Raw genomic sequence first — 16,860 nt, 5'->3', positions numbered from 1 at the left:
AAATTGCAGCCCTCATGCGTTGCTCGTAAGAATGTACAAAAGTGCAGCCACTGTGGAAAAACAGTTGGGTGGTTCTTCAAAAGATTAAAAATAGAACTACCATACCACCTGCAATTCCACTCCTAGGTGTATATCCAAAAGAACTGAAGGCAGATATCTCTATATTGATGTTCACAGCTGTACTATTTACAATGGAGAAAAGGTAGAAATGATCCAAACGTCCATCAACAGATAAATGGCTGAATAAAATGTGATACACACCTACAGTGATCTACAATGGATTGCTATGCAGCCATAAAAAGAAATGAAATTTTGAATTTGATATATGTTGCAAAACAGATGGGTACTGAAAACATGCTTCATGAAATACACTGGACACAGAAGTACAAATGTTATATAATTCCACTAACATGAAGCAATTTGATAGTCAAAAGTAGAATTAGTGCTAGTGGCTAGGTGCAGGGCAAGAAGGGGTGGGAATGTTTCATTTACATTGAAGATGATGAAAAAGGTTTGGGTACAGGTAGTAGCGACATGCACACGATATTGTGAATGTAATTAAGACGACTGAAGTTTACACTCACAAATGGTTAAAATGATAAATATTAGGGTGTGTATAATTTATCATAATAAAATTTAAGATGGTGAAGGCATGTGGACAGGTTGAAATTTTATAGGTAGAAAGGGAAGAGGTCATTACAAAGGTGACCTCTAAGTGAGGCCCTAAAAGAGATGAAGGACCATGCTGACAGCTCCAGAAGGGTGTCCAGGCGGAGCAGTAGCATGGGTGATGTCCCTGAGGTGATCAGACAGGCAGATTCAGAAACAAAGAGGAGGTCACTGAGGACGAAGTTGAACCTCAGGGAGAGGCAGAAGGTGAGGTTAGAGGGGCGATCAGGCCATTCTGAGTATTTTGGTTTCTGCTGGGAGTGAGGAGCAACGGCGTGGTTTTGCGCAGAGGGACGTGACGTGACTTGAGTATGATGCAGTAAAACAAAACACGCCTGGCTACCTGACCCACCAGCCAGTGGCCACTTTGCAACTTCTCTGTGGGAAAACGACCAGTGTTCGCCAGGATGCGCTTCCCTTCGGCGCCACCGGGGGACAGCAGAGTCGCGCCGCGCCGCGCTCCACTCCCGGCGCAGGTGGCTAGTTCCCGGGATTTCTGGGCGGAAACTGGTCCCTGACTTTGCGCCCCCGCCTGGCCCCTTTAAGAGCCTGAGTTTCCGGAGGCCTGGCCTGGGGCAAGGGATGGCCTGGGGCCGAACCAAGAGTTGGGAGTAGGGGGAGGTGGCGAAAACTTTCGCAATAAATTCCAGCTAAGGAGAGTCCGACTCCTCTCGGACGTCCCTCGGGGGTGCAGAGCTTCCCTTTCAGGGACTTCTCTTAACTCCTTAAGTCACCTAACTGGGAGGCTCAGGAAGCCCACAGCACCTTCGCTCACCGGAGCCTGAGGAATCCCAGGGTGAGCGGGGAATCAGGCGCCCGGGACCGCGCTCCGACTCACCCCTCCCCGCAGGGCGCGCCTAGGCGGGTCCACCGCCGGCTGGGGACGGGGGTGTGCGCGGGGAGGAAACAGGTGCGCGGGGGACCCGCCCACTGTCAACAGGTGAATCACGCCGAGTGCGTCTCGGCTCTCGAGAATCTCAGTGCGCTTGGCTGGGCCGAGGCCGGAGCTCTTGAACCGACCCGCGCTCTGTCGGCTCCCTCCTGGCGGGCCGGTCACTTGGTTCAGGCCCTGGGGGGCAGGAGCGCACCTGGGTCAGCCCACTTCCGGGGAGGGAGGCTGAGGAGCCCCTCCCCGCCGCCCACCCCAAGCCCAGCCCTTGGGCCTCCACCCCTGTGTACCTGGCCCGATCCATTGCCCGGGTCGCGCGGGGGGTAGAGTGGCCCTGAGGTTGGCCGCGGGGCCAGTGAGTGTCCCTCCCCCAGAGTAGAAAGCGTGCGCTCCGTCCACTTTATTTCTGTTGTTTAAAACTCCTGGAGCGCGGCAGGTTGGGCTTGGAATAAGAACAAGGAACGGAAGCGGGAAGAGGAGGAGCGCGCAACCCCGCCGGCCTTGGAGCTCGCCGCGCCCCCTACTCTCGGGTGCTCGGGAGGGGACGCGCGGGCCCGACGCGCCCAGACGGTGGCGATGGCGTCGGCGGCCTCTCCGCGCTCCTGCGGGCCGGGCTCCCAAACGGCCACGGTCGCCTTCGTGTGGCTCCTTCTCAGCACCTGGTGCACAGGTACGGGGTACGGGTACGGGTACCGTGGCGGCGGGGGGCGCTGCAGAAGCGAGGTGGACACAGTTCTCAGCGGCCTCGGAGGTGGGAGTACGGGGGGGTGGGGTGGTGGCTGGAGAGAGACTTGGAACTCCAGATCCGCCGATCTAGGGAGGCCTCTGCGTGCTCAAGTGAGGGGATTCCCCCGTCCGTCTCGCGGAGCGCTACCTCTCCTCTGTTGGGAGATAGCAGGAAGTGAAACTCCGGCACTATCAGCCCCCGAAACTAGAGAAAGAAGGGGACTCTTTGTAGGGCAGGGGTGAAGGCCTTCCCGATCACCGGAGAGTCCGGTATGGGGTCTTGGGCGCACTCCGAGTTCCTAAATGTTGGGGTAACGGGGAGAGGGCATTTGGAGTCTGGGTCAGATATTTCCTTGGAAAAAGAAATAAATAGTTCCTAGGCTTCGAGTGGGTGTGGGATTGGGGACTCCCCCCAACCCCAACCCCACCCATCTCCCGCGGACTCCACAGTATCTGTACGTAGGAGTCGGTGAGATGGACTTCGGGACCTGAACCATCTTCCGCTGGCAGGCTCCCATCTGGGTCGGGTGTTCTTTCTGGCGGGGACTGGGTCTTTTATCTTTCACCAAGCACATTTGGGAACGCATTTGAGGTGGCTTTGGGCTAGGGTGAAGGGTGAGGCTGATGGAGATGGAGGGGGATGGTGTCTGCCACTCAAATGAATTGTTCATTCGAACAACTGCGAATTTCACAACAGCCCGGGTAGCTTGGAACCCCTGGCAACTCATTTTGAAGTGAGGCCTTCCTTGAGCCCTGGGGACAGTGTGTCCTTCTGCGCTTGCCCATAACAGAGAGGCGTCCCTTTCTGTGAGAGCGGTGAAAGGAAGAGAACCTCAGGGTTCAATGGCCAGGTCTGGGAAGAGAGATGGACAGCACATTCCAGAAATCTGGCCCTGCGACCTCATATCTGCCACTTTTCAGCCCCGTGGCCCTATAAAATGGGCACGATTATGGGAGCTGCCTCACCCATTCTGAGGATTAAGGAACAATGAGTGTCAGGCACCCTGTAACACCGTATGCTTGTAAGTGTCAACTTGGTGACAAGTGATGTTGCTCATTCTTGTTGAAGTAATTCCCTGAGTTCACAGTGGTCCCTGCTGATTCTCCTCTTGCCCTCAGTGCCTGCCAGTGCCATCCAGGTGACCGTGTCCAACCCCTACCATGTAGTGATCCTATTCCAGCCTGTGACCCTGCCCTGCTCCTACCAGATGACCACGACCCTCACGGCACCCATTGTGATCTGGAAGTACAAGTCCTTCTGCCGGGACCGCATCGCTGATGCATTCTCCCCAGCCAGTGTGAGCAACCAGATCAATGCCCAGCTGGCAGCTGGCAACCCCGGCTACAACCCGTATGTGGAGTGCCAGGACAGCGTGCGCACTGTCAGGGTTGTGGCCACCAAGCAGGGCAACGCTGTGACCCTGGGAGACTACTACCAGGGCCGGAGGATCACCATCACGGGAAGTATGTGGGGCGAGGCAGGGCGGGAGAGGAGGCTGGTGGGCTCCCTGGTCCTCAGCCCAGAGTGCATGAGCATCCACGTCAGAAAGGACCCATGCAGGGAAGAGTCCTTGCTTTCATACATCCATGCATTTCTTTATCTCAGAGATTTATGGAGTACCTACTGTATACCAAGTGCTGTTCTAGACCCTGAAAACACAGCCATAAACCAAACCAGCAAATTCACTGCCCTCATGGAGCTCACATCACAGTGAGGGAGACAAACACAATATAGAATATCAAGTGTTTGCAGATAAAGGAAACAGGGTGATGGAGAGGAAGGGGTTTATTTTATAATAACACTTAATGGTACCTGCAGTAAGAAGTAGAGTTTATAGAAATGACTCTTGACGAAGGGCCTTCTAAGAGCCAGACTCTAACCGAGGTTCACATGGATTAACCCATTTAGACCACACAGTAATTGGAAGGAGTTGTTTCTATTACTATTATTTCACCCAGGCCCAATGAGATAAAGTGACTTGCCTAGGGTCACAGCTGGTTTGAGCTGAGTTCCAATTCAGCCACCTTGGGCCAAGCCCCTAGACTCTGTGCTTGCTCAGGGGACAAAGGGGAGGTGACATGAGTGATCTAAAGGGACACATGATTTTTTCTCCCCCAGTACTGGAGATCGAACTGAGATATACTCTCAGCCATTTTTTAAATTTTGAGATAGGGTCTTGCCAAGTTTTCGAGGCTCTCCTTGAATTTTGATCCTCCTGCCTCAGCCTCTCAGAGTTCTGGGATTACAAGAGGTGCTAAGTGTTCTTGTAGGTGCTGAAAACAGAGTGGAGATCAGAACAGCCAACGTCCATGCCCCAGGAGATGGCATGCTCAGGGAGTTAGGATGGCAGCGAACAAGCAGGTTTAGAAGGAGTAAGAGGATTTCAGACAGTGCTGAGTGGTGGAAAGAAGATGTGGTAGTCACTGTGTGCAGTGACTTGGGCGTGCCCACCTTATGACGTCTGTCAGCATGATCTGAGGAGGGTCTGGGACTGGGCCCTGGAGAATCCAGAAGGCAGAGGGGAGGGGATGGGCAGCAGTGGGTGAGGGGTGAGGGCTCACCCACATAATGGGTGTGTCCTTACACTGCCTTACAGAAAGATAGGGTGTTGATCCTGGGCACAGGAAAGAGTAGGGAGGGAGATAAAAGATAAAAGGCAAAGCCCATCAGTCCTGTTTTAGGGGAGGGACCAGCTCAGCCCATACCATCCTGTTCCTGAGGCTTCTTGGGGGTTCACGCTGTGCCAACCTGCACCAGCCCCATCAGGACAACCACACAGGGAGAGTGCCTGTGGAGGATGGCTAGAATCTGGGCTCCTCTGTTGGGCACAAAACCCCAGAGCCACGCTCGGTCTGTCTAAGGGGGACCTTCGTGTCCAGAGACCTTGGAGGCCTGGGTCTTTCAGACTGCCTTGACTTGAGCCACCTTTGATACAGGCCATGACAGGTAAATGTTTATTGTGACCATGTCCTCACAGAAGCCCAGTAGCCACAGGCGCTTCCTGTACTTCAGCTTTGGGGGCAGGGCGAAGTGGACCTCTCTGGTGTTCTTAGGGTCACCAGCTGCCCTGGGCTTACAAGGGAAGGTAGTCTTGGGTAGACTGGAGGTGTCCCTCCACCCAGGGTGGATTGTGCCTCCTCCCCTTCCCTGCTTCAGGCAATGTGGAACGTTGTGCATCTGAGGCCCTGTTCCTACCATTCTCAGCAGTACTGGAGCAGAGAGCCCTTGGGACCTTGGAAATCATGAGGCCACCCCTGCTATGCATGGATAAGGAAGCAGAGGCCAGAGTTGAGGAGGAGGCCTACTGTGTTCCCGCTGGAGACTGGGATCTTTTCCCTGCACCTGAAACAATTAAAACCATGCCCAGGCACTGTGACCAGGAACAAGGTCCACCCTGCAGGAAGGAAGTAGGTTGAGGCCTTAGGATTGATCAGAAGAAGCCGGAAAGCCATATTTCTTGTGGATTTTAAAAACATCATACAGTCCAAACAAAATACACCAAAGCCCAGATCCGGCCCTGGAGAACCCAGGTTTCAGCTTCTAGCCTCTATAACTGTTTGCCACAGCGGGGTTCCTGTCCAGCTCTTCAGCTATGGGCAGGGACCAGCTCTTGTGCTCTGGTACTGGGGCGGGGAGGTGCATGATCAGAATCTCACGGGACCTCTGTCTTGGGCCCTTGTGGGACAGGAACAGGCTAGGGTGAACACTCCAGCCAGGTCGGTTCTCTAGTTTCTTGGCCACTTTCTCCCCGGCTGAGCAGCTTCTGTTGACCTGTCTCACCTGGCCCCACAGCCCCAGATCCTCCTGCAGCACAGCTCTGTGTGAGCAGTAACTGTGGATGCCCCAGGCTACTGCACCCAGCAGCCACCCACTGATGTATCTCGAAGACACAGATGGAAATGATGGCCAAGAGGGCACTGCAGGAAAACCTATATTTAGGAGAATCTGTTTTTGAGGATTCAGTGAAATGGATTCGTGCAGAGGGGCCTAGCACATAGTAATAGCTCAGTAAATGGTGGCTAAATGCCTGGCTCCAGAGGGGAGTCCTAGCTGTCATTCCGCCATGTCTGGTCAGAAGGTCACCTCTGGGAGCCTCCTGGCCTCCTTATTTACAGTTGCACAGCTCCCCCACCCTGTCTGGTACTTGCTGCCTTTCCATTTCATTTGTTCCACCCTGCTTATCACTGTCTGATATGCAATATGGTTAGTTTTTATTTGTCTCTCCTCCGTAGTTAGAATAGGAGGTCTACCAGGGTGAGTTCTCCACGGCAGTGGTTCTCAAAAGGCCTGGTCTCAGTGTCTCTTTACATTCTTAATTATAGAGGACCTTACAAGCTTGTGTTTTTGTAACTAGCAAACTGCATTTTAAAAATATTTCAAAGACAATCATAAACTTATTATAAAAATAACATATTTTCTCTGCCAGGTGTGATGGCGCACACCTGTAATCCCAACATTTCAGAAGCTGAGGTAGGAGAATTGTCATGAATTTGAGGCCAGCTTGGGCTACATAGTGAGTTCAAGGCCAGCCAGAATTATATAGTGAAACCCTGTTTCAAAAAACAAAGTACTTTTTATGAAAATATAACCTATTTTCCACCCCCCCCAAAAAAAAAGTTTTAATGAGTAGAGTGACATTGTTTCCTACTTTTGTAAATCTCTGTAACAACTGGCAGAGTAGAAGAAGAAGCTGGATTCTCAAAGCTTCTTTGAGTATCCTGTGGAAAAGGCCACAGTCCACTCAGGAGAGATGAAGGGAAAAGTCAAGTGATGTCTCAGTATTATTATGAAAGGAACTCTGACCTCAGGGATCTCCTGCCAGGGTCTAGGGGAGCCCAGAGGTACACACACCAAACTGAGACCCATGCTTCCCTGTACACCACCTGCCTCAAATGCTGCCCAAACATCAGACACATTTGGTGTTTACTGAATGTTGGCTGAATGGAATAAGTGTCTGTTTGTAATGTGTCCAGAATGCCGGGACAGACAACAGACGCTAAGGAAGGAGATGAGGGGCTGTTTCTGACCCTGGGACAGGCCCCATGTTAGGCCAGCATGACCTAGACCAGTAATGGCAAACCTTTGAGAGCTTTCAATGATATGAACAGCCTGCTGTGGCACATGTGCCATAGGTTCACCACCACTGATGTAGACAGACTCAGTTCTGGGGCAGGAAGCCCCTGGTGTCACCAGGGCAGAGACAGCACTTGAACAAGGGACCTGTGCAAGGTAGGACAGCCAGGGAATGCTCCTCCACGCTGAAGCTTGGTTACTGACAAGGAACCAGCCATGAGGAGACACAGTTGGGGAAACAGAACCACAGGAGGGGAAGCTGAGGCAGGCCCAAGCCCAGCAGGTACATAGCAAGTGAAGGAGGTGGCAGGGATGTGGCTGACCTGGTAGTATGAGGTCCGAGTGTCCCAAGGGCCCTGTGGGCCAGGGAAGGTGTTTGGAGTGGTGTAGAACACCTGTGGGCTCTCCTGGCTGGGGTGCTCATCTCTAGCCTGTTCTGTCCCCTGTGGGCCTATGGCAGCGTTGCCAAGCAGGTGCCATCCTGCCCCTCACTGGTATATGGTTGAGAAATTTTAACTAATTAAGGTCTGAGGAGTAGTTAGGAAACCGGATGTGCTAAAAACACTTTCATTCGTGGCATAATTAACAGGCTCCTTGCCTAGGGCTGCTGCAGACCAGAGCGTCCCCAAGCCCCAGGCCTGACCTAGAATGTAGGGATGGAAGGACAGGGCCTGGGCCTGGGAGAGTCCATCTCTCCTACACATCACACCCACTCACCCTCGGTGCCTGGGTACTTCCTATCTGGAACCCGGCCTGCGGAGCAGTGCCTCCTTCCTCTGGCCCAGCTCTATGGCTGTGTCAGGGGAGGTTCGACCTTGGGTTTGAGAGGTCATAGGAGAGGTGTTCTGAGTTGAAAAGTGCTGGCCCTGGAGTCGGTCTGTTGCAGCTCTGCATCAGTGATCCATAGAAGTTTGGGTGGTTTAAGTCATCTCTCCTACAAAAGCAGGCGATGTCTATATCCCAGACTTTGTGAAATAACCCAACAAAGTACGCGTGGTGGCACACGCTTGTAATGCCAGCACTCTGGGAGGCCAAGGAAGGAGGGTTACACATTCAAGCCCAGCCTGGGCAACTTAGGGAGACACTGTCTCAAAATGAAAAAACTAAAGGCTGGGGATGTAGCTCAGTGCAAAGACCCTGGGTTCAACCCCAGTACCAGAAAAGAGAAAAACATTGCACTCCAGAGGTGAAAATGGTTTAATTTTTGATTGATTTGTTTGCAGCCCCTCCCCAGCTGGCCCATGGGTATGGGAGGACTCGGGCCCTGTGGGGCCAGGTGCCTGCCCTGAGGAGCCCTCTAACCTCTCTTCATGCCCAGATGCTGACCTGACTTTTGAGCAGACGGCTTGGGGGGACAGTGGTGTGTACTACTGCTCTGTGGTCTCGGCTCAGGACCTCCAGGGGAACAATGAGGCCTACGCAGAGCTCATCGTCCTTGGTGAGTGGGGCTGGGCCCTGGGAGGTGGGCGACAGCCCTTCTGTCCACTTCTGTGTCTGCCCTCCGCCCTCTGGCCCACTCGCTGGGCTCTGTTGCCTGCTTCGCTCTCCCCTGCAGCACTGCCAGTCACTTGGGCTTCTCTGCCCTGCACCCCAGGCAGGGACCCCACCCCCTGCAGCATTTCAGGTCAGCCTGAGCCAAACTAAAAGTGGATAGAATTGCGAACTAGTTGCCTCGTCCCAGTCTCTTTTTAAAAAAACACACAGATATGATCAGAGTTAATCGGAAGTGAGGAAGTGGGTGGGGAGATTTGATTGTGTATATAGTTGTCCCTTAGTATCCATGGGCTCAGTTCCAGGACACCAAATTCAGAGATGCTCAAATTCCTTCTATAAAATGACAGTACTCACACAGCATCTGCCTACCTACATCCTCCTGCATGCTTGGAATCCTCCATGTTAAGCAGTAACCTAGGACACCTGCTGCAGTGTGAATGCTGTGTAAGTGCGTATTGCACTGTATTGTTTAGGGAATGGTCAGGAAGAAAGTCTGTCCATGTTTGGGGAGGATAACCCCCCACTCCCATTTTTAATGTGCCTGGATACCTAGGGCCAACTGTATAACAGGAGGCTGGATCCATCTTTTGCCACATCCCTGGGGCCACAGTGCAACCCAAGTCCCTTGCCAGAAGGGCAACTTTGCCTTCTGCCCTGCTGGGGTGGCACTGTATGACTTACACAGAGCGTGCATGTTTAAGAGTATCTAAAATGAGGCAGGGGCAGGGTGAGTGTCATGAGCAGCCCTGGTCTGGCTAGGGGTGCATGGAAGGGGTGTTGTCATAGGCCAGGTGCTCTGTGTAAGCCAACACAGCCTCTGGGGTGGTGTGCGCTGTGTGGCATCCTTACGCGCATGTGCAGAGCACATGATGGAACACGGCCCAGGGTCCTCCTGCTGCAGGACAGGAGCCCAGGTGCCAGTAGTGGAGCTCACATACCTGTGGCCAGGAACCTTTGGTAAAACTCACAATTGGTACCAGTGGGTCTCAGAATTTTACCCCAGGACCTGTTCACATTCTAAAACATTACTGAGGATCTTGGAGGTTTTGTTTCAAAGTTTTTGTGAGGTCTATCTGCAGTTGCTAAACATTAGAAATTGAAACTGCGAAGTTTTCTTTTCCTTTTCTTTTTTGAGCCAGGTCTTGCCATGTAATCCAGGCTGGCCTTGAATGCCTTATATAGCCCAGGCTGGCCTCAAACTCATAATTCTCCTGCTTCAGGAAACTGGGAACTTTTTAAAGTACGAGATACACACGTATACAACCATTAGCTATCCGGGCAATGATGTCATCATGTCGCCAAGCCTCTGGAAACCCCCACTATACACTATGAGACAAGGACAGGAAAAAAGACAAACAATGCCTTAGTATGTCAACTGTCTGTCACTATAAAAAAAGTATCTGACATAAATCAATGCTACAGAAGAAAAATTTTATTTTAGCTCACAACTTTCGAGGTTTTAGACCATGGTCAGCTGGCTCCATTTGCTTTAGGCTGAGGTGAGGCAGAAATATCATGGTGGGAGGAGTATGGCAGAGGAAAGCTGCTCACCTCATGGCAGCCAGGAAGTGGAGAGAGGAAGAAAGCCAGAGGAAAGGTCTGGACCCAGGTAGTCTCCAAGGTCACGCCCCATGATTCACTTTCAACTAGGCCACACCTCATTTCCATCACCTCCCAAAGATACCGAAAAATGTAACCTAATCAGTGGATTCACCCACTGATTAAAACTCAAGTGATCCAATCTCTTTTGAAGAATTTTGGCTTTGCAGACAGGGCTACACTTTGGGACCCACTATTTGACATGCTTCTGCCCTCTCCTCGGGGCACGTGATGTGAGCTTTGGAGAAGGCTGTGTTGCTGTGGGGCAGTGTGTGTGTGTGTGTGTGTGTGTAGGCTTGTGTGATACAATGCTTGTGGGGCACAGAGCTGTTCCTGTGGCACCTGAGGGAAAGCAAAAACTGGGTTGGGCAATGTGCGTATCTGACAGAATGCATGAACAGAGGTTGGATACCCCATGGGTCACAGAACTAAGACCACATTTGACTTTTCTGGGCCACAGGTACTTTTGCCTTCATGGGCCCTTTCTTCTATTTAAAGATAGCATACATCCTTTATGACTCATAAAAATAATCCATTATTATATACAGAATTATATTCTTTAGACTGTAGAATATTCTTAGGGGCTACAGCAGCACTGTGCCTACTGGGCCTGACAGAACAGGGTGGTTGACGGGATGACAGGGTCCACATAGGCGGGGAGGACGGAGGCGGGGACTGAGGTCTGACTCTCAGGAGCCCACGGGATGTGTGCGGGGGTCCCTGTGGGGCCAGAGAGTGTGGGTGGAGGGTGTGAAGGAAGCCCCCCAGCAGGGGTGGAGGACAGGCACCTCCTGGGCCACCAGCTCCTCCCTGTGTACCACAGGGCACACCGTCCCTTGCCCAGCTGGAGCTGGGCATTTTTAGGGGCAGGGGTGGCACGGGCTGGCTCTGGCCAGCATAATTTCCTGTTTCTCTTTTGTCCCTCCAGGCAGGACCTCAGGGGTGACTGAGCTCTTACCTGGTTTTCAGGCGGGGCCCATGGAAGGTACGGGAGGGTGGAGTCCTCAGTAGGGGGCTTCTCCCAGGAGCCCCAACACCACTTCTGTTACTCTCCCCGACCCCTAACCACTGCTCGCTGTGGACCCCCACTAACCTGCCTGACTCTGGGACATGTAGTGGCCTGCTGTAGGCTTGCGGGTGGACTGGGCTGGCTGGGGATGGGCTTGGCGTGTAGGCAGGGGCTCAAGTGACTGGCGTCCTCTGTGTTCTTCAGGGTTAGGGTCTGGGCTGTGGCTCTGTGCCCTCTTCTGGAGGCTACAGTCTGTCTTGCTCTGGCCAGGCTGCCTCTTGCTTTCTGCTTTGTCTGTTTGAAGCCAGGGGAGTCCCTCACTTGGGGACTGGGCTGGGTTGGAGAGGGTTGGGCAGCCCTCGGCCATTGCGCCCCAATCTCTTTGGGGCATGGAGAATCCAGCAGAGGCTGCAGGTTCCCCCATGAGCTTGCAGAATGGGTCCCCTCTCCCAAGTGTGAGCTCCGCACTGCCCTTTGGAGCCTGTCCCTCCTTCTCTGTCCCTCCCTGCCCCTCCCAGCTCAGGGCCTGTCCTCATCTCTGCAGACTGGCTCTTCGTGGTCGTGGTGTGCCTGGCTGGCTTCCTCGTCTTCCTCCTCCTGGGCATCTGCTGGTGCCAGTGCTGCCCGCACACCTGCTGCTGTTACGTTAGGTGCCCCTGCTGCCCGCAGAAGTGCTGCTGCCCAGAGGCCTGTAAGTACCCCTCAAGTATGTCCTATATGGAGTAGGACACGTCTTCCTGTCCCTCAGGACAGTGCCAGTGGCAGGAGGTTAGCAGTGAGAAAATAGGTCAATGAGTACCTGCTATTTTGCATTATCATTCACTTACTTCAACTTAATTTTCATTTACCTTGAGGTTTTTCTTGAAAGTATAATTTATGCACGTGGTAAAAGGAAAATGTCCAATTAATACAAAATATTATCCACAGGAAATTGAAACTCCCCCCCAAAATAAAATCTCAGCCAGATGTGGTGGTGCACGCCTGTAATCCCAGTACTCAGGAGGCTGAGGCAGGAGGATTGCAAGAGTTCAAGGCCAGCCTGGGCTACACAGTGAGTTTAAGGGCCAGCCTGAACTACAAAGGGAGACCCTGCCTCAAAAAACCAAATGCACATTTTGTGTAGAGCCTATTTATGTAGCACATCAGAGTGGGCATCTGTGGAAGATTTGGAATAGAAGTGGGACAAGAGATGAAGGGGCCAAAGACAAATAGAGGGAAAGAAAATAAGAAAGTTAAGATAGGCATTGTGGCCCATGCCTGTAATCCCAGCTATTTGGGAGGCTGAGGCAGGAGGATTGTTAAATTCCAGGCCAGCCTGGGCAACTTAGTGAGACTCTCAAAAAAATAAAAAGGGCTAGGGATGTAGTTCAGCATTCCCTGGGTTCAACCCTTAGTACCACCAAAAAAACAAACAAAAAACCAAATGAAAATCTCCCTCTCACCACAGGAAGAGAGAAAGATCTCCCTTTCATCACTGCCCTAGGCCACTCTGCACGGACAGCAGCTGTTGCTAATTCCTTAATGTCCTTCAGGAGGGTGTCGGGTAGACCAGCTTCTTGGCACACAGCCCAAAGTGCACGCATTCATGGGAATGACAGGCATTTACAAGTGGGGGCAGGTGGAGGTTCCCAGCTGGCTGGATGCCCGGATGGCTGACAGGCTGCGGCCCAGTGAGTACTTTGCCCTCTTGGAGTCTCAGTTTCTCCCCTGTAAAGTGGGGCTCCAGGTGGAGCTCACTGTTCCGGGTGAGTAGGGATCTGGTGAGCTCATGTGCACAGCCCTGACCACAGGGCTGGGCCTGTGTACCGTGCCTGCTAGCTGTTGGCCATTGCCACAGTCAGTATCAGTGATGACTGCAGATCAGGGACTTCCACACCTGCCGTGTGACTGACAGGCAACAGCCCTTTCTCTCCCAGGTCTCATGGGGCGGTGTGAGCTTCAAGAGAAGCCTGTGAAAGTGTGTGGGACCAGGCCCCCGCGCCACCCATGCTGTCTCGCACTGTGGTCACTGAACTCAGTGGTGGGCAGCCTTGTTCCTGGGACTGCTGCTTCCCTGAGCAGGCCCCACTGCTCTCTGCAGGATGATGCTGGCCATCCTGTCCCATCTCATTGTTTCAGTTGACAGCTTTGGCTCAGGCTGTGCCCCAAGGGTGGGCTGCCACCAGGTTGGCAATTAACCACTAAGAAAGAATATGGCCAGTGTGGCACAAGTCTGTTTCAAAGCCCTATGTCCCAAGGCCGCACTTCTCTATTCCAAGACCCTGTCAGTTTGGAGCCGTCCAAAGGCACCCCCTGACTTCTGCTGCAGTCCCAGCCCCTTGCTGACTAATCAGGAAGCAGTAGCTCCTCGATGCTAATTACAGCATGGGCAAGTCACCTGAGATAATGAAGGGGTTTCTTGTAGGCGGGGCTGAATCCTTAGTCTCCCACCTTCTGAACTAAATCAGGGGGCAGCCTGTGGAGTCCCCAGGAGGAAGTAACTTTGTTGAAGGAGCAGCCATCCAGACCTTCTGCGTGGGGAGGAAGGAAGCAAGAAAGGATTTGCCCTTGAGCTGTCAAACTTAAGAGCCAGGCGGGGCAGGGTGGGAATAGGTGTGGCCCGGAGTTATTTTGCTGCTTGGCAGAGGCAGACAAGTGAACTCCAGAGGCCCCTGTGCACTCCTGTTGGCTGCATCTGGCTGTGAGATGGGGTGCCTAGTGGAGGGGAGGGGCACCTAACAGGCATGACAGCAGCGTGGTCATGGGATCCCCCAGATGAGTCCCTGGTCTAGAAGAGGGGCCCAGCCACCCAAGGAGAAACTTGGTTCCTGCTTGTGGTGATAGTGGTGGGCCCAGCATGTGGGCCTTACCTAGAAGGGTGGCTCTGCACACCATCAGCTAAAAGCACACAGGTCCAGGGCAGAGGCATTTATTGCTAAGGTATCTGGAAAGTTGGAGTTCTGTGTAAAACCTTTTGATTGTCAAATGTTGGCAAACTACCATCACGTTAAATATATTGGGCTGCGAGATCAGGGCTGTGGACCACCAGTGTGCATTCTATTCCAAAAGCTCTTTCAGGAATTATGTAGGAGATGGGACTCAGTAAGCTGAAGTCCTCTGGCTTCAGGGGTCCTGAAGAAATGGAATGAGTGGGGAGGTCCAGCCCTAGATCCCTCCAGAGCACTGTAATGGTATAGGACAGCCTGGCTCCTGGATGCCTTTTCATGCCCACTGTGCCTTCCTAGTGTACGCTGCTGGCAAAGCAGCCACCTCAGGCGTGCCAAGCATCTATGCCCCCAGCACCTACGCCCACCTCTCCCCTGCCAAGACCCCACCCCCACCGCCAGCCATGATTCCCATGGGCCCCATCTACAATGGCTACCCTGGAGGGTACCCTGGAGACTTCGACAGGAACAGCTCAGGTGAGACCTGGGGAGAGCCTGGGTGGACGGGGGGTGGGCTGGGCCAGAAAAGTAGATTGGGGGGAGGGGGCTGGGCAGGCACTGACAGCCAGTCTCCTCTAGTGGGCGGCCACAGCTCCCAGGTACCCCTGCTCCGAGACACGGACAGCAATTCGACCTCTGGTAAGAGCCCATCATTCCAAGGTTGGACAGTGGGGGTGGGTGGGTAGGTGAGCATCCTATCTGCCAACCTGGTCATTTCCGCCTCTGTCTCTAGAAGTCCGTAGTGGCTACCGGATCCAGGCCAATCAGCAGGATGATTCCATGAGAGTCCTGTACTACATGGAGAAAGAGCTGGCCAACTTTGACCCCTCTCGTCCCGGGCCCCCCAATGGCCGTGTAGAGCGGGGTAAGCAGGAGACCTGGGGTTCAGTGGGGCGGCGGGGAAGCATGTTTCCTTGATACCTGCCCTGGGGATGCTTGCTACAGATCTCCGACCTAGTCCCTTGGGCTCCTCCCACCATCAGTGACATCCTCCTTCCCTACAGCCATGAGTGAAGTCACCTCCCTCCATGAGGACGACTGGCGATCCAGACCTTCCCGGGGTCCTGCCCTCGCCCCGATCCGGGATGAGGAGTGGGGTCGCCACTCCCCTCCCCCTCGGAGTCCTAGGAGATGGGAGCAGGAGCCCCACACAGAGAGGCCAGGGAGCAGCTGGGGGGGTGGCCGGCCCCGAGCCCGCTCTGTGGATGCTCTGGATGATCTCACCCGGCCAGGTTCCGCAGAATCTGCAAGGTCTCCTGCAAGTAGCGGGAGGAGAGGACGGGCCTATGCACCCCCTCGAAGCCGCAGCCGTGATGACCTCTTCGACCCAGACGTCTCGAGGGACTTCCCACACTCTGGAGATCCCCATTGTGATGACTTCAAGTCTAGCAGGGACCGCCCTCCTGCTGACCCCAGATCCCGCTACCGGTCCCGGGACCCTCGAGATGATGGCTCCAGGCCCAGGGATCCCCAATATGATGGGCGGCTGCTAGAAGAGGCCTTGAGGAGAAAGGGGCCAGGGGAGAGGAAGAGACCATTCAGGGAGGAAGAGGAAGAAGAGGCCTACTACCCTTCAGCGCCTCCCCCATACTCTGAGACGGAGTCTCAGGCCTCACGGGAGCGGAGGCAGAAGAAGGTGAGCAAACAACCGTACCCCACTCAGCCCTTGCAGACCCCTCTCCATGCCCGCCCAGTTCACACCTTTTCTTTCTCTTGCAGAACTTGGCCCTCAGTCGGGAAAGTTTAGTCGTCTGATCTCACATTTTGTATGTAGCTTTTGTACTTTTTATTTTTTGGTACTGGGGACTAAACCCACAGCTTTCGCACTGAGCTACGTCTCGGGCCCTTTTTCACTTTTTAAAGTTTTGAGACGGTCTCGCAGAGTTGCTCAAGCTGAGCTCGAATTTACAGTCCTGCCTCGGCCTCCCTGTGTTGGGATTGCAGGCATGCGTGCCACTAACTTGCGCCACTTCACGGAGCTGATACTTTTTTTGATTTGAGAGAATATTGAAGATCTCCTAAACCTAATAAAATTGATAAACACACGGCCCGTCTTGAGAGAAGCGTTTGTTGCTGCAGGAGGTGGGGGTCCCGAGCGGTTTCGGCTCCTGTCTGGAAAACGCCACATCCCATTTACCTTCCCGAACTGAAGTCCCGGGTCGGGAGGAAGAGCCAGGCCGGCCCGCAGCCTGCCTTCTCCCCAGACCTAGAGTACGTGCCCCGCGCAGCCTCAACCCGGCCCTGCGTGCACGCCCCGGCCCCGCCCCAACGTGCGCATGCGCCTCCGCGCGCCCTGCCAGGCCGCCGGGAGCGCGCGCGCGCCCCTGAGTCTTTCCCCTTCTACTCCGTCCCCCTCCCCCTCAGACCCGACCTACTTTCTCGTCTCCAGACTCCCACAGCGTGTCTGGCCCCGCGGCGTTCCACCCGCACCCGCGTTCCAGCCGGCGACCTCGCTCGCGCCCCGCCGAGACCCGGG

General features: G+C 53.9%; 1 protein-coding gene and 1 long non-coding RNA gene across 9 annotated transcripts; one reads left to right on the top strand and one right to left on the bottom strand.

The window, feature by feature from the left end:
* The first annotated feature begins 1,246 nt into the window (after nt 1–1,246).
* Lsr (lipolysis stimulated lipoprotein receptor) lies at nt 1,247–16,429 on the top strand. Of its 7 annotated transcripts, none has more exons than XM_021239562.2 (11): nt 1,277–1,465; nt 1,995–2,228; nt 3,404–3,748; nt 8,677–8,796; nt 11,380–11,436; nt 12,005–12,151; nt 14,685–14,861; nt 14,964–15,023; nt 15,118–15,249; nt 15,389–16,020; nt 16,104–16,429. In XM_021239562.2, exons 2-11 carry the CDS (start codon nt 2,135–2,137, stop codon nt 16,137–16,139), a joined length of 1,800 nt encoding a protein of 599 aa, XP_021095221.2. In that variant the 5' UTR covers nt 1,277–1,465; nt 1,995–2,134; the 3' UTR covers nt 16,140–16,429. The 7 variants fall into 7 exon arrangements, with proteins under 7 accessions (XP_087047189.1, XP_021095221.2, XP_087047192.1 ...); XM_013077513.3 differs by lacking the exon at nt 1,277–1,465 and adding an exon at nt 3,206–3,306 and having other exon boundaries at nt 1,610–2,228; XM_087191063.1 differs by lacking the exon at nt 11,380–11,436 and having other exon boundaries at nt 1,247–1,465.
* Nucleotides 10,270–16,274, bottom strand: LOC106010611 (uncharacterized). Of its 2 annotated transcripts, XR_001184370.3 has the most exons (3): nt 16,086–16,274; nt 15,092–15,884; nt 10,270–14,571 (listed from the first exon to the last, which is right to left on the bottom strand). It is a non-coding gene; the product is annotated as an uncharacterized LOC106010611 (long non-coding RNA). The 2 variants fall into 2 exon arrangements; XR_015443072.1 differs by having other exon boundaries at nt 10,270–15,884.
* Nucleotides 16,430–16,860: the final 431 nt, after the last annotated feature.

The sequence above is a fragment of the Heterocephalus glaber genome, unplaced genomic scaffold (genome assembly GCF_053883595.1).
Source record: "Heterocephalus glaber isolate CG9 unplaced genomic scaffold, H.glaber_assembly_v1.0 deba00001561, whole genome shotgun sequence".
In the NCBI taxonomy this organism is placed as follows: Eukaryota; Metazoa; Chordata; class Mammalia; order Rodentia; family Bathyergidae; genus Heterocephalus; species Heterocephalus glaber.
Note: the sequence above shows the minus strand (reverse complement) of the source record. Positions and strands in the feature narration are given on the sequence as shown.